This window comes from Acanthamoeba castellanii (genome assembly GCF_000313135.1).
Source record: "Acanthamoeba castellanii str. Neff unplaced genomic scaffold scf7180000084758, whole genome shotgun sequence".
Lineage (NCBI taxonomy): Eukaryota > Discosea > Longamoebia > Acanthamoebidae > Acanthamoeba > Acanthamoeba castellanii.
In genome coordinates, this window is record NW_004457380.1 from 810,974 (window position 1) to 826,190 (window position 15,217).

Here is a 15,217-nt window from a genome sequence, read left to right on the forward strand (position 1 = left end):
TTCTTCATCTGCGTACCCCCCCGGATTAAATTCCATCCATCCATCATCGGCGCCATCATCAGGCTTCATTACTTTCTTGGCCATTTTGGCCTACAACGGAAAGGAGGTTCGTATTGCTATCCTGCACACATGTAAGCATTCACAACCCGGGTTGCCTTGAGCTGGATGCATCACGGCCGCACGGCGAGTGACACCTTCTCCTGCTGCAGCTGCAGCTTCTCCTGCAAGAACGAAGAGATGAAGAAGACGCAGTGGAGAAGAAGACGCGGTGAGTGGGGAGTGTGATCAATTTGTTCGATGAGCTCGCAGAGGGTCGAACCTCTTGTTCCTGAAGGGCGTGCGCCTGCTGCATCTGCAAGAGCTGCTGCTCGTTGGTGATGCCAAGCTTGAGGTCGTACTTGTTCTGCATGGCGTCGAGCTCGGCCAACGTGTAGCGGATCATGAGCACCTTCTTACGTCCCTCGCAAGCGCACAGGTGCTAACAAGTCAAGGAGAACACGCCCGCCGCCCAACATTGGCACGCACTACACAACACGACACAACACGCACGACACGACACACGTTGGGGAGGGAGGAGGGTGGAAAGGATATCTTCTTGGAGTGGCGAAGGCAGACAATCTGCTTGTTGTCCTTGCACGCACACGTGACCGCGGACAAGTAGCAATCGTAGAGGCACACGCTACACTGCCTGCAGTCCTCTTCCTGCAAAGATGGAGGAAAGCGTGAGAGGTGGACCTGTTAGCCAGCCAGCCAGGCGATGGCGACGGAGAGGGAGAAGAAGCTCCTCCGTTCTCATTTTACCTGTTCGTCCTCCTTGGTCATGCGCATGCAGGTTTCGATTCCCTCTATCACTATCTTGTCCCTCAACTTCTGTTCTTCTTCGGCCATCTTGAGGAACTCATAGCGGACCCTGAACACCAAGACACGACACATGAGAGCATCAGAACCAACACGTGAAAGGAAAGGAAAGGAAAGGAAGAGAATGAGCGATGAAGCGATGCGGCCCACGATGCGTACCTCCTGCCCATCTCAGCCGACTCGGGCTCGTAGGTGACCGCCTTGCAAATGAGCTCCTGGTGAGAAAACACGGGACCCCGCTTGTGCTTGCGGTAACGGCTCATCGCCCGCCTGCCAAACGGCAGCCAGTCGGGCGTGGCAAAGTTGACCGACTCGGCCACGTTGTACTGACGCACACGCACCAACACACCACATCAACATTGTAGCAGCGTACTGGGATAGGAGAGGAGCGAGGCGTGTACCCCGTGGTTGAAGCCCGCGTGGTAGGCCTGGGGGAAGGTGATGATCATGTCGCCCGGGTACTGCACGAGGTGGTAGACCGGAACGCCGCTGCCGATGAGGACCGACGGCGAGAGCATGGTGATGAGCTGATGCAGCAGGTCCGGCATCTCCTCGAACAGGTCGGGCACGGCTAGTCGCATGACGCGCTCAAAGTTGGCCGCCGCAGCGCCCGGCACGCCATACCTGGAATGTTACAGCCATGAGCAGTGGTAAGTTGACGGCGACGTGGGCGATCGCCTAAAGAAGAAAAACGAAGAAGAACGAAGAACGAAGAAGACGATTGGGTACCAGCTCTTGGGCGCGCCCTCGTGCAGGTAGTTGATGGAGTAGAGGTAGTTGTCCTCGTTGTGCCAGCAGAAGGAGGAGAAGCACATGCCCACGTACACCATGGGGATCGTGATGCCGGATATGGCCTGGCCCAGGAACCGCAGAGGAGACCCCTGCGTGCGTTCGAATAGTACACCCAAAAAAGAGTCAGCCTCCAGCGCTCGGAGCGAAAGCACTTGCGCGAGTCACAGGTGCGTACTTTGACGGTGGCCAGCACGCGCGGGTTCCAGCCACAATCGAGCTCGGGCAGCCCCGTCGGTTCGGGGAAGCCGCTCCCGTGCGCCGACGTGCACAGATCACTTCCATAGTGGACTTGAACGTACTCCTGATGATTGCCGGGGGAGGCGGTGAGTTGATCTGTCCTAAGGTCAAAGTGGCACGCGTGAAGCAAGGTCAGCGAAGAAAGTACCTCGCAGGTGTTGACGATACGCCAAAACTCCTCCTCGGCCTGAGCCACGGCTATGCTGTCGGGGTTGTCCGTCCTGAACCACTTTCGCTTGAAATTGTCGGCCATCTTCTTGAAGCTCTCCAGCGTGAAGACCTTGCCCTCGCCGAAGCCGAACTCCTCGTGCCAGTCGTCATCGTCGCCCTCCTCCTCGATCTTCTCGCCGGCGGCGATCCTTCGCTTCCTGTCGTCCTCCTCTCGCTTGGCCTGGAGACACTCGTCGCAGAACCAGTCGCCCACGGGGATGGACGAGATGGGGATGGAGAGGCAGTACAGGTGGTACGCGTTCTCGCAACCCTTGCCGTCGCAGAGCAGCATGTTCTCCTCGTCCTCTCCGCCTCCGCAGGTGGTGCACATGATGCTCTCCACGTCCATCTCCTCTTCGTCGTCTTCGTCGTCCAGCTTCTGCTTCTTGTTCTTCTTCGCCTTCCCCCTGCTCTTGTCTCGACTCCTGTTGCTGCCTTTGCTCCCCTTGCCGGCGTCGCTGCTGCTGCTGCTGCTGCTGCTGCCTCCGGGGGCAGCCGAGGCATCGCTTTCGTCGTCCTCCTGCTTGCCCAGCTTGATCTGTGACGAGAAGTAGGAGAACGAGGCGACCGGGTCGTTGAAGATGGGCACGTTCATCGAGATCTTCCTCCTTCTCTTTGTCTTGTTCTTGCTCCGCCCGCCTGTGATTGTGTGAGGCGATGTGGCGAACGAACGCGGCGCAGAGAAAGGCGGACGACGTCTCACGTACCGTGCGTGGGCGAGATCGCCGTCAGGCTGCTCTCGAGCGACGAGGTGCTCACCACGGCGGGAGGTGAGCTCTCCTTCTTGGGGCGCTTGCCTTGCAGAATGTAGCGAGGCACGATCGACGCCAGGTTGGAGTTGGGCATCGAGCAGCCGCTCGCCATGTCCCTGGTTGCGATAAATCAAATTAGAAAGATTAAATGGATGAAAAGGGGGTGCAATCGTGTAGAGAGAGCAAACGAGGAGATGATGGAAAGGCACAATAATAAAAAGATAAAGAGATGCGTGGGGCACCTGGCGTAGTGGTAGTCGAGGTGCTCGGTGATGGCTTCTTCCGAGTTGTGAATCGATTTGTTGCATCGCTTGCAGGAGAACGCAGCGTACTTAGCCGCGACAGTTGATGTAGCAGAGCCGGCCGGGCTTTCCGCACCGCCGCTGGAAGGAGCAGACTTGGCGCCGCTCCCGTTCGCTTCGCCCTCAGGCTTGACCTCCACCTTCCCGTTCGCGCTGTGTGCCTCCCCTCCCTCCTTCTTGTCCAGTTCCTCGTCGCTCTCGTCCCTCTTCCTCTTCAACGGTGATGCGTGCTCTCCCACAGCGGCCGCTTCCGTTTCCATCGATGGAGACGATGCGTTGCCATTCGATGTTGAAGATGACGACGCAGTGGCGGTGTGGGTGGATGTCTTATGCTTCTGCGCCACACAACGGCGGTAGTGCTCTTCATAGTCGGACAGCCACAGGTTGTACTGGTGGGCGAGAAGCTGGGCCAGTGCCGTAGGCTTCGAGGAACGCGACAACTTGAGTGCCTCCACCACCTCGATCCACTTCCTCTTCCTCTGGATCTATTGTGTTGCGTTGCGTCAGCACCAGGAGACAGACGACATCCATCAGTTGGTGGGGATGTGTCCGGGGAGAGTTCGTGGCGCAAAGGAAACGAATGGGTCAATAGATGGATGTGCAGCACGAACCTTCTTAGCACCACCTCGCTCTACCACAATCTTGAAGAGCTTGTAGAGGTCCAGCTCCTTGCCATCGAGTCGCGGAATAGTCTTCATAGGGGTTCCCCTCTTGTTGAGGAAGCGATGGAGGTCCTGAAGGAAGGCCTCGTTGGGTCCATAGCGCGACTGCAGCTGGTGGATCTTCTGCACTTTCGTCTTGAACTTGAAGTCCTTCGGATTGAGCCGGCTGAACGACTGCTGAAGTGCCTCCCTGAAGCCAAATCGCTTTGGTCCCTGGAATCGTTCGGCAGGCTGTGGTGGCACGATCTTGCACAGACCATAGCGGCTGGCGTGCGGTCGAATCATCTGAATGTAGTGCGTGGGGTCTGCAAACTCCTCCTCGGTCGGGTAGTAGGTTGGACATTCGCCCAGATACATCGCCGATGTCGGCTTCTTGCCCTCGACAACAGGAGACGCATCCGTCGCTTGCATGATGAGGTGCCCGCTCTTGTCTCTCCTCGAAAACCTCTCCTTGCGTCGAATCTCTTCCCTCTCGCCTCCGCTCTCGCCCCCTCTCTGTTACGCTGTGCGCTCCGCACCGAGTGTTGTCTCTTCTCGTCGTTCGTGCCACGTCAGCCGCCCAATGGCGTCCGTGAAACTGCCATCAATTTCTGTTTTCGCTCCTCTGAAGTGCTGACAGTTTACCGGCTCTGATTGGTGTTGCCACAGCCACCATTTAGGCGGAAAACGCACCGTACCCAAAGCCTCGTGACGAGGTCGATGCCAGCATCAAGCGTGTTGCTTTCATCAACGACGCCGCAAGCCCAGCTTCTGTGATAGTAGCCAGGCAAAAGGAACTTGCACGAGCGCAGAAGGAGAGCGAGAGTGGAGGAATGTCGAGCACGCTGCTATGGGCCAAGCTGGCGGCGACGACAGGGAAATTTGGGTGGTTGCCTGCCTTTCGCCGGCTCGCGTTTTCGCCCGGGAATTTAGGCGGAGCGGGCGGGTTATGGCCGCGGTGGTGGGTTGCGAACACGCGACGGACTGTTGTGGGTTCGGCAAACAGCAAGAAGGAGACGCCAGAGAGGACCACAACACAACGCCACCGTAGCCTGCCACAACAACTCTTCCCATCATCGCGTGCACAACTTATAGAGATAAGCCAAGCATATAAATAGAAAGATCAAGTAGAACGGGCGAGAGAACAGAAAAAGGGAGTCGAGGTCGTGTGCAGGAGGAGAGTATTACTTACAAGTAGCGGCAAATTCACAGAAGAAGATGGAGATGAGTGCAGGAACGATGCATCCATACCTCAAGGGCTTCGAGAACGTGGATATAGCAAGATCGTTCATGTGGGTAGACAGCCCGGCTGCAGACGAAGATGAACAGACCACATCGATGGAGGTACCGGAAACACAGAGCGGGCAGGAGTCCCTCGTCGGCACACCTGTAGACGAGTTCCTCGCCAAGATCCAGCACAACGCCGTGTGGCTCAGCGGCTTCGTCTCCCAGCTTTCGACCTGGCTTGCCACCAACGTCACGGCTACTCAAATCTCCGACGAACTGCCTGCACCCTTCGCGGAGGAAGAAGCACATGGTACGCTTGCCCATGCTCCGTGACCTGCATGTCCCAATCTAGATTGCATGTATGACCTCTGTCATGATCTCATCATCAATCTTTCATCGACAGGTGAGATCTGGCAAGAGTGGGAATGGATCATGAGCGAGACGGAGAAGTTCGCCTTGCGCAGGACAACCGAAGACTCCGACTTGATCAAGAAGGAGCTCGAGGGTCTCCGCAATACTGCCAACGTGCTCAAGGCTCGCCCCATCTTCCTCCAGCACGCGAAAACCCTCCTGCAGACTGCCCTCGCCGCCGAAGACGTGCACAAGCTGGCCACTCGTATCCTTGACTCTTCCAAACGGTACCGTACTCTCGTCTCCGGCTCCGGTTTGCCAGCCAACGGCGGCCTTATAAGGTCGTTGCTCAAGTTGCGTTGCTCATTCGTCTCGCGCGCTCGTGCAGGTCTAAGGTCATCACCGATGTAGTGGCTGCCTATGCGCCTGAGTGGCTCGAGTTCATCAAGGAGCAGCTCCTCAAGGACGAGGACAGCAGCATCATCGCCACCTACCACGACTCGTACATCGAGACCCCCTACAGCAAGGGTACGACAGAAGACTCAGCTCAAGTAGGAGGCTTTTCCGTTCTGACCCGTCCTCTTTCAACAGGTGTCGTGGGCGGCATGAAGGAAACAGGCTGGCAGGCCAGCCACGGCCCTGGCGACTCGGGTCTGACGCACAGCGTGCTGGGCGACATCACCTGGGCCTTCTGGAAAACGGTGAACTCGTCTCTGCGCTGGTCGCTCGACAGAGAGCTCACCCCCGAGGAGAGCAACGCCCTCGTCGAGAGAATGGCGGTCTGCCAAGCCAAGCTGGTGGACTTGTGGCTCACCACCGTCAACAACAGGTACCTCTTGCCGTCTCTCGCATCGAAGCGTTCCGGTACTCACCCCATTTGCGTGCGCGGTATAGTGAAACCGGTACGGCCAACGAGGGCAAGCTTCCGGCGATCTGGGCGCAGGAGGCGAAGGAGAAGCAGGCCAAGCTGAACGAGATCAAGCGACTCGGAGCCAGCGCGCGCTACGAGTACACGCCGGTCACCACCGTCTCGACGCAGCTCAACAGACAGAAGCTAGGCGAGCTGAGGAAGTTCTTGGAGGGTCGTCTCCAGTTCCGCACCAACTGAAGCGATCGCAGGGCGAGCGATGACGATCGACCAGCGACGACCAACACAACATATACTGTAGATAGATAGTACGCGACACGAGAGCGATCGAAGGAGACGAAGAGACGGAGCAACGACGACGGCAGGACAGACGCTGCCTTCCACCACTTATTTATTATCATCATTACCGTTATTTATTCTTCATGTATATAGCTATGACGACAGCGACGGCGAGGACGAAGGAGACAGCGACAACATCGGACAACCACACCCACGAACAGTCAGCGACCACGTGACGAACCAAGCGAACAACAAACCAACGCGACCGCTTCAACGTGGGCTCACCGAGGCTCGAGTGGGTTTTTTCTTCTCTGTAAACTACGAGGCGGATTTACACATAACACTCCTTTGTTTGTCAACAGCCTCCCCTTCTTCTTCTTCTTGTTGTTGGTCAGAGAGGCACGACGACCTCGAATGATGATCATGATCTGCTTCTTTAAGAACGAAAGAGGAACACGAAGGTCATCTCCTTGCGCTCAAGGCATCGCCGCCACCACCCACCGAGCGCCGTCTATACTGATGGTGGTTTGGCTCTTCGTCCCATCATCGTGATCGTGTTCTTCGCCCGCGAGCGTCTCCAGTTCGGTCTCGTTCTGCTGCTTCACATCTCCTTCCAGGCTGCTGCTGCTGCTCATCGAGGGCATGTTGAAGGCCACCACGAGCCCGAGGACGAGCGCGGCGACGCCCTCTCCGGCGATGGTGAAGTTCACCACCGGTGCGTAGGACACGGGCGGCTCCACGACGTAGTGCATGAGGGTCATGATGGACGTCGAGGCGTAGGCCACCACACCCCAGCACAGCCTCCGCCGCCTGGCCACCGAGCTGACCTTGGAGGCCCGACCACCATCGCCATCGACACCATGAAGGCGACGGTAGAGGGACTTGAGCAGCGGGCCGATGAGCACAGCGCCGCTGATGACCATGGGCCAGTTGGCGAAGAAGGTGATCTCCATCGTCGAGAGCACGTAGCCGCGGTAGAGCCACCAGGGCTCGAAGTAGTCCACCGGCCGCGCGATGTTGTCCGCGAAGTGGGCCGTGTGCACCACCAGGTGGGCCGCGTAGGCCGCAAACACCGCCAGCACCGGACCCCGGCGCGCACCGCCGCGCACCCGCCTAGTGACCGCAATGTGGGGGGGGGGGCGACGGTCACCATCGGCTCGCACTGAGAGGGGGTGGGAGTAGAGGGGGGGGGCGCACCTGAGGAAGAGGAGGTAGAGGGAGGCGTGGACGAGGGCGCACAGACCGAGGATGACGGTGATGATGGTGAAGGCCAGGCGGAGCGGAGGAAGCGGTCCCGCCTCCTCGCGCACCACAATGGGCGTGCCGAAGCTCGAGAACCCTGCGGTGGCCATCGGCAGTCAAGCTCGCACGTTAACAGTTTCTATGTCCACTCTCCGGCCAGCACAGAGTGGTTGAGTTTAACTCGGCTGTTTACAAAAGTTACCAGTGGCGGAGAATAAACGTTGACTGTTGGTGACACACTTGTGTTTCGATGATGTTGTTATAATGTTTGTTTGTGGTATGTACGAGCTTATGGTTACAAGAGAGGCAGAGTGCAAACCTAGAAGCACTTGCGATGAACAATGGAGGGTTTCTTTCCCGCCCGATGTTTCTCCTTTCAAAAGCACTTGCGGTGGACAATTGAGGGGCCAGACTCGTCGTACTCCTCCTTGGAGATCCACATCTGCTGGAAGGTGGAGAGCGAGGCCAGGATGGAGCCGCCGATCCAGACCGAGTACTTGCGCTCGGGCGGGGCGATGATCTTGATCTTCATGGTCGACGGGGCGAGGGCGGTGAGCTCCTTCTGCATGCGGTCGGCGATGCCGGGGAACATGGTGGTGCCGCCCGACAGGACGACGTTGCCGTAGAGGTCCTTCCTGATGTCGACGTCGCACTTCATGATCGAGTTGTAGGTGGTCTCGTGGATGCCGGCGGCCTCCATGCCGAGGAACGAGGGCTGGAACAGGGTCTCGGGGCACCTGAAGCGCTCGTTGCCGATGGTGATGACCTGGCCGTCGGGCAGCTCGTACGACTTCTCGAGCGACGACGACGACGCGGCGGTGGCCATCTCCTGCTCGAAGTCGAGGGCGACGTAGCACAGCTTCTCCTTGATGTCGCGCACGATCTCGCGCTCGGCGGTGGTGGTGAACGAGTAGCCGCGCTCGGTGAGGATCTTCATGAGGTAGTCGGTCAAGTCGCGACCGGCGAGATCGAGACGCAGGATGGCGTGGGGCAGGGCGTAGCCCTCGTAGATGGGCACGGTGTGGGTGACACCGTCGCCCGAGTCCATGACGATACCGGTGGTGCGGCCCGAGGCGTAGAGCGACAGCACGGCCTGGATGGCGACGTACATGGCGGGCGTGTTGAAGGTCTCGAACCTGATGGAAGAGAGGAGGTGAGTCTATCTTTCATGCGAAACCACACCTATTGCGTGGCAGTGATGGAAAAGAGGAGGGGTCTCGTACATGATCTGGGTCATCTTCTCGCGGTTGGCCTTGGGGTTGAGCGGGGCCTCGGTGAGCAGCACGGGGTGCTCCTCGGGGGCGACGCGGAGCTCGTTGTAGAAGGTGTGGTGCCAGATCTTCTCCATGTCGTCCCAGTTGGTGACGATGCCGTGCTCGATGGGGTACTTGAGGGTGAGGATACCACGCTTGGACTGGGCCTCGTCACCGACGTACGAGTCCTTCTGGCCCATGCCGACCATGACGCCGGTGTGGCGCGGGCGACCGACGATCGAGGGGAACACAGCGCGCGGGGCGTCATCACCGGCGAAACCGGCCTTGCACATGCCCGAACCGTTGTCGATGACCAGAGCCTGAACTTCGTCTCCCATTGTTGTTGAAGGTGGTGATGTGGTTGGTAGAGGGGGGTTGGTGTGTTGTGTGTGTGTTGAGTGAAGAAATGAGAGGGAGCGCTGGCGAGCTCATTTATACTGTGGTGGTCTTGAGTCCAGGGTAACCCAGCGGCGCGGTAGAACTGCACCAAGGCAAGGCCGTCAATACTGCGAGCGCTGCGAGCGAAGGAGAGCAGGCCACGTCAGCGCCTTTCCTTACTGCGATCTCGATCGCATGGTAACCGAGGAATTTCACGAATTTTGAGTTGGTTGCCCGTCAACCACCGAAAACAAAGGCCTAAAAGCGAAAAGCAATTAGGAACCAAAACAAAGGCAACCGTAGCTGAAGAAGTTGAAAAGAGAAGACTTGATCTCGTGGCGATGACGTGGAATTCAAGCGTTCATTGCTGACAAATTCTGTTGTGCGCGTGTGCGTGGTGTGTGTCGTGCGTCGTGTCATGTGTCGTGTGTTGTCGTACGGATTGCTTGGTCCAAGGTCAGTAGGTGGCGCCGAGCTTCATCTGGAGGTAGGCCCCGGCGGAGACCGGGGTGTCGGTGGGGTAATGGGCAGGATTGTCGGCCGATACGCACGAGGGCAGCGGCGACACGTCGACGTCGTCGTTCGGGTGGCTGAAGAAGGCGATCGAGTACCGATCTGCCGTACCAAACAACAACGGCAACACGAAGAGACGAGACCGATGAGTTTTAGAGGCTTTCGTCGAAGAGTGGCAATCACGGCGTAGACGAGTGGTCGGTGGGTGGGTGGGGTTTACCTCGTCCCAGTCGGGCCTTGTCCGAGGGAATGCCCACCCGGTGGCGCGTTGATCGGAAGATGTCGTTGGTCCAGTACTGCATCAGGTCTCCTGTTATCCGCGTACATGCAACCCCACATCAGTAACGCACACGCACACGGCACACGCACACGCACACGCACACGCACACGCACACGGCACACGCACACGCACACGCACACGCACACGCACACGGGGGTTTCTCACCTGTGTTGACGAGGATGGTGTTGGGAATGCACGGGGTCTCGATCCACTGATCGTCGCTCCGTCGCACCTCGAGCCCGCCCACGTCGTCTTGAAACAGGAGCGTAATGGCGCCGTAGTCGCTGTGCTCACCGGCCCTTGCTGCCGATTGCACCAAGCGCGTTTCAGCAGCTGCGTGCTTGTGTGTCGTGTGTCGTGTGTCGTGTGTCGTGTGTCGTGTGTCGTGTGTCGTGTGTCGTGTGTCGTGTGTCGTGTGTCGTGTGTCGTGTGTCGTGTGTCGTGTGTCGTGTGTCGTGTGTCGTGGTGGTGTGTGTACGAACTTTGCTCGCTGGCCGTTTCAACGCTTGCAGCGTCCAGCGGGGGGTAGTGAAGGAACCGTAGGGTGTGGGCCTGCTCGTGGAGTCGCTTGTCGAAGAAGTCCTCCGGGAGATTCAGCGAATAGGTGAATATACGGAGGATCACGCATGCCAGCTCCTGCATCAGACCACCATTCGCCCACGCGTCAGCTGACGCGTTTATCATTCCCCACATTCCTCACAGCCCGAGCGTACATACATGGCAGGCGTTGAAGAACTTGGCGGTCGTCGTGAGGAACTCGTCGCCCACAATGTCCTCGACCGTTCGCTCGGCCTGCAAAGCCGTGTGTCGTGTCGTGTCGTGTCGTGTCGTGTGTCGCAGTGCACGTTAGTAAACTAGGCGCGGCAGATTGGCGTTGGTGTGGTACCTTGGCGGCTGCGAGCTCGGCTCGGTGCTTGGCCCACCACGGGTCCATCTGCCTGCGGTTGTTCACGTTGAAGGCCTCCTTGAGATCTCCCTTCTTCGTTGGGTCCAGCCTTGGCACCCAATGTAGCGCAACAGTCGATTGAGACTCGTCTCAGCGACACGACACGACACGACACGACACGACACGACACGACACGACACGACACGACACACCGCACACGCCAATACCTCTCGCGCTGCACAGCGACGTAGCCGATGTTGTCCGGCGTCCAGGCGAGCAGCTCCTTGTCCTTCACCTCCCTGGCGAAGAACTGACGCGACAGGGCAAACGCCTCCTCGACTTCCTTTTTGTGTAGCGCCTCAGTTAATCTTCAGATGGATTAATCCAAGTGAGCGCTCGCTTGCGTGTTATGCAGATGATCCTATGCAAGTTGTCTCACATAGGGATGGAGGCCTACCTGGGGCGAAGGGATTTTGGCATTTCGGATGTACATGAATCCCACGTTGTGCAGTGCGTCGTAAATTTGCGTGGCCACAGATCGCTTGGTGCTCTCGTCTGCACCGCCATCGAAGAAGCAGCCCACATCGATAATCGGAATGTCTGCACCACCTTCCATCTCGTTCGACTATTTGTGATATTTTAAAATAGAACAAATAAATAAATAACAATACGGTGAAGTGAAGGCTGGCTGTGTTTCGGCAAGCGGAAGCAACGGCACCACGTTGGGTTCGCCCGATGCCTACTGGTTGTTTGTTCTGCCAACGTACGAATGCGATCGAGGCTTTCTCTTGCGGTGCCCAGGAGCGGTGGCCACATTGCCTCGCTTCCTGCCCTCCCAAGAACAGGCGCTGTGGTACCATCCCGTGGTGCGTACCCGGAAGCTGGGCGAGCACCACCAGCTGTGCCTCTCCACGATCACCTCCGACGGAATACGGACCATGGAGGACGTCATGGCCGCTATGCAGAAGAACAGGAACACCACCGGAGTCGTCGAGCTGGAGAAGTGAAATATCCACAACATTCCCCATTATAGTGTTCTTGATAACTATAACTATGATATGTAGGCAATATGATATGTGTGCGTACTGCGACCTCAGGTCATGGTGACGCGGTGGTGAGGTTGTAGCCGTGGGCCTTCTCGTCGAGGCACGGGTTGTAGTAGCCGTGCTTGACGTGTGGGTACTTGTCACGGATGGTCTCCATGAGCTGCTTCACGCCCAGCTTCTCCGCATAGACCACCGACGCTGGCGGCTCGTACCTAGCGGTGGTGGTCGTGATGATTACGATGACGATGTTTGGGTGAGTGAATGAATGGTATGTATCATCGTCTTCAAGCGTGTGTAGTGTGAGTGTAGTGTACGCACTTGATGGAGGTGAGATAGTATTCGGGGTCGAGGGCGATGTTGCGCCACTGGATCATGTCGATGCGGGTCTCTTCGATGAAGCGGCACAGCTCGTCCACCTCCTTCCGCTCGTCGTTGAGTCCCGGCAGGATCATGTACCGGATCGACGTGAATCCTCCCCGGTCCTGCCCCCCCCCAGCCGCTCGCTGACGTCAGCACACCGCTTCATGTGTCGTGAGTGTCGTGTCGTGTGTCGTGTGTCGTTTGAGGCGTGGTGGTGGGCGGTACCTTCATGACCTTGAGGGACTCCTTGGCCTTGTCGAACGAGTCGTCGGGCTCCAAGGACTGGGCCTCCTCGCCTTCGGGATCGGGCTCGGGCTCGCCGCGCTTGGCCCGCTCCATCCGCTCGCGCGCGGCCTGACGCAGCCGCTCGACGACGGGCTCGTAGTTGAGGCGCGTGTAGCGATTGAAGTACTCCCGCCGCACGCTGTTGACGTCCACGCGCAGGCTGTCCAGCCCGCTCTCGCGCAGCCGCGCCACCGCCTCCGTCACCGTGCCGTTGGTGTTGACGTGAATTGTGCCTCGCCTTGTGCGCTGGCGGATCTTGGCAATCACCTCGCACAGGAGGTCGGCCTGCAAGAGCGGCTCGCCTTCGCACGATTGCCCGAACCTGCGTTGACGACGAATGCCAATCAATTGGTTTTAGTTATGCTCCTCTGTCGCTGCACGCCATCAAGTGCGTCAATGTGTGCGTCGGCGCGCAGAGCAGAGTGGTGTCGTACGCGATGATGGCGTGGGGAGCCTTGGCCAGGTGTTCCACCGCGACCTCCACGATCTCATCGGCCGTGGGCACGAACGGAATGCTGATGAGTGCGACCAGTCAGTCTTTCACCCACCACCTCTCATGCGACCGGAAAGAGACCATTGGAAAAGAGGGGGAGGGAGCAATAAGGGGGCGAGACAAGGAAGCAAGTACCGCTTGTAGCGTGCCAAGAGGTCTTTCCGGTCCTTCTGCAGGGAGGGACAGCCCAGGCACATCGTATTGCCCTGCGGCGATGTCGGCACCGGCATCTGTTGACGGCCCGTCAGACAGGTTGTGGATGGTGGTGGTGGTTGGTGGTGTAGGTGGTGGGCCTAAGCTCCTTCGATTCGGGAGTGTGTCAGTACGTGCCTCCCACCGGCCCATGAAAAAGTTGATGGCCGACAGACACGAGTAGTTGGCTACGCACGTCCCCAAGTGCTGCACGAACCTGCAGGGCCGGCGTTGATGAGACCACTTGTGTGTGTGTCGTGTGTGTCGTGTGTGTCGTGTGTGTCGTGTGTGTGACGCGCGCGCAGAGCACACCGATGGGTAGTACCTATTGTCGGGAAACTTCTCGAGCTTCTCCTGGATCTTTTTGTCGATGATCTCCTCGTCTTCGAAGTGCTCCAGATCCTGGCGTGGATCGTCGTCGATGCGCATCGCCGGTACCAGGAAGTCGGAGCCCTTCTTCCACCAGCCACTGCAACACACACGACACACGACACACGACACGACACACGACACACGACACACACGACAGCGCATTAGTCATCGCACTGTGAGGCAGAAGCAGAGCAGCGAGGGCACCTACACGGGCGTATAGAAGAAGAGCGGCAGGGTCTGTCCGCCGGGGAGCGAGTTGAAGGAGGAGTAGTGGGTGGCGATGTAGGGCGCCGGCAGGCTCACCGCCACCGCCTCGGGCGGCCACGTACGGTCGCGCTTCGTCATGTTCGCCCGGTCGGTCTTCGGGTCCGCCGAGAGCACCTCCGCTTCTTGGTCGTCCCTCTGATACCCGACCGGGGCTCGTTGGCTGAGCGTAAGCAACCGGCTAGGGAGGAGAATAGTTGAGGAATGCGGGCGCGTCAGTCACGAGGGCCATCGTTCGGAACAAACGCTGGGCCGCGGAGGCCAGGCGCACATACCTTCCCTCGGGCGCACTGATGCAGTCACCGCGGTCAAGTCGGTGAGGAGTGACCTCGCCGGCCACGGCGCCCACCAGCTCCAGACCCGGAAAATCGATCATGTCGCCCATCTCGTTCGCGTACAGAAGCCACGGATTGCTCTACACCACACGACACACACGGCACACACGACACACATGCGGTCATTGCACTGCTGGAGCATCGACCGAATGGAGTGTCTTACCTGAGGAAGGTCCTCAACCCTGCGTTGGCCTCGGGCGCCAGCCAACCCGCTGCCTGCCCGGGCTGCGCTCTGCCGTGCCAGCTGCCGCGCCCGCTCGACGAGCGCCTCCCGCGAGTCCGCCAGCCGCTGGTCCCTACCGAAGCGGCTGCCTGCGCTGGTCGCTCCTTCGCCCGCACCATCGCCACCACCGTCGCTGGCCCTCTTCTTCTTTTTAGTTCTCGGCCGACCGCTTTCTGCCGATGACGAAGTGGAAGTGGCGGTGGCGCCAGCGGCCTCCTGCGCCTCGTGGGCGCTGTAGAAGGCGTCGGCAGCGCGCTTCTCTTCCTCCTTGGTGAGCTTGCGCAGGATCTTCTTCTCCTTCTTGACGAGCAGCTTCTGATCTGACAGCGGCTTCCGGCGCCGCGGTTGCGGTGCGTAGAGCCGCACCGGCGTCTGTACCAGCAGCCTGATGTTGCATTACAGCCCGTTTGTGTGATGAATTAAATCACTGATTTCGAAGATCGCAATGCATCCTGTAGTGGCACGTACCGTGGGCAACGTTGGTGCAGGAAGGAGGTCAAACCCAACGCATTGCCGCCGCCCCTGAGGCTGCCCAACGATGCGTTCCGTGCCGCGCGCTGCAGCATGTGGATGTAGAA

The 15,217-nt window shown here is 58.7% G+C and overlaps 7 protein-coding genes across 7 annotated transcripts; 2 read left to right on the plus strand and 5 right to left on the minus strand.

Annotated features, from left to right (window-relative positions):
- Positions 1 to 170: 170 nt before the first annotated feature.
- ACA1_219790 (ARID/BRIGHT DNA binding domain containing protein) lies at positions 171 to 4,224 on the minus strand (the record flags this gene model as incomplete). The annotated part of the gene is made up of 12 exons (XM_004337218.1): positions 171 to 221; positions 320 to 478; positions 562 to 702; positions 802 to 910; positions 1,018 to 1,184; positions 1,260 to 1,482; positions 1,588 to 1,739; positions 1,826 to 1,951; positions 2,036 to 2,736; positions 2,805 to 2,965; positions 3,092 to 3,636; positions 3,763 to 4,224. The coding sequence occupies 12 exons, from the start codon at positions 4,222 to 4,224 to the stop codon at positions 171 to 173; spliced, it is 2,997 nt and encodes a 998-aa protein (XP_004337266.1).
- Positions 4,225 to 5,010: 786 nt separating this feature from the next.
- ACA1_219800 (uncharacterized protein) lies at positions 5,011 to 6,478 on the plus strand (the record flags this gene model as incomplete). Its single annotated transcript, XM_004337219.1, has 5 exons — positions 5,011 to 5,329; positions 5,423 to 5,657; positions 5,759 to 5,898; positions 5,962 to 6,199; positions 6,265 to 6,478. 5 exons carry the CDS (start codon positions 5,011 to 5,013, stop codon positions 6,476 to 6,478), a joined length of 1,146 nt encoding a protein of 381 aa, XP_004337267.1.
- Positions 6,479 to 6,993: 515 nt separating this feature from the next.
- Positions 6,994 to 7,869, minus strand: ACA1_219810 (uncharacterized protein; the record flags this gene model as incomplete). The annotated part of the gene is made up of 2 exons (XM_004337220.1): positions 6,994 to 7,630; positions 7,715 to 7,869. 2 exons carry the CDS (start codon positions 7,867 to 7,869, stop codon positions 6,994 to 6,996), a joined length of 792 nt encoding a protein of 263 aa, XP_004337268.1.
- A 266-nt stretch (positions 7,870 to 8,135) lies between these two features.
- On the minus strand, positions 8,136 to 9,350 carry ACA1_219820 (actin-1, putative; the record flags this gene model as incomplete). Its single annotated transcript, XM_004337221.1, has 2 exons — positions 8,136 to 8,895; positions 8,983 to 9,350. The coding sequence occupies 2 exons, from the start codon at positions 9,348 to 9,350 to the stop codon at positions 8,136 to 8,138; spliced, it is 1,128 nt and encodes a 375-aa protein (XP_004337269.1).
- Positions 9,351 to 9,847: 497 nt separating this feature from the next.
- Positions 9,848 to 11,685, minus strand: ACA1_219830 (2OGFe(II) oxygenase; the record flags this gene model as incomplete). The annotated part of the gene is made up of 8 exons (XM_004337222.1): positions 9,848 to 10,005; positions 10,124 to 10,213; positions 10,349 to 10,486; positions 10,666 to 10,819; positions 10,901 to 10,975; positions 11,070 to 11,178; positions 11,297 to 11,412; positions 11,527 to 11,685. The coding sequence occupies 8 exons, from the start codon at positions 11,683 to 11,685 to the stop codon at positions 9,848 to 9,850; spliced, it is 999 nt and encodes a 332-aa protein (XP_004337270.1).
- Positions 11,686 to 11,804: 119 nt separating this feature from the next.
- Positions 11,805 to 12,076, plus strand: ACA1_219840 (uncharacterized protein; the record flags this gene model as incomplete). The annotated part of the gene is made up of 2 exons (XM_004337223.1): positions 11,805 to 11,814; positions 11,871 to 12,076. 2 exons carry the CDS (start codon positions 11,805 to 11,807, stop codon positions 12,074 to 12,076), a joined length of 216 nt encoding a protein of 71 aa, XP_004337271.1.
- A 91-nt stretch (positions 12,077 to 12,167) lies between these two features.
- On the minus strand, positions 12,168 to 15,205 carry ACA1_219850 (radical SAM domain containing protein; the record flags this gene model as incomplete). Its single annotated transcript, XM_004337224.1, has 11 exons — positions 12,168 to 12,327; positions 12,434 to 12,597; positions 12,701 to 13,082; positions 13,195 to 13,247; positions 13,389 to 13,483; positions 13,580 to 13,662; positions 13,771 to 13,914; positions 14,026 to 14,244; positions 14,357 to 14,496; positions 14,580 to 15,024; positions 15,108 to 15,205. The coding sequence occupies 11 exons, from the start codon at positions 15,203 to 15,205 to the stop codon at positions 12,168 to 12,170; spliced, it is 1,983 nt and encodes a 660-aa protein (XP_004337272.1).
- Between the last annotated feature and the right edge of the window lie 12 nt (positions 15,206 to 15,217).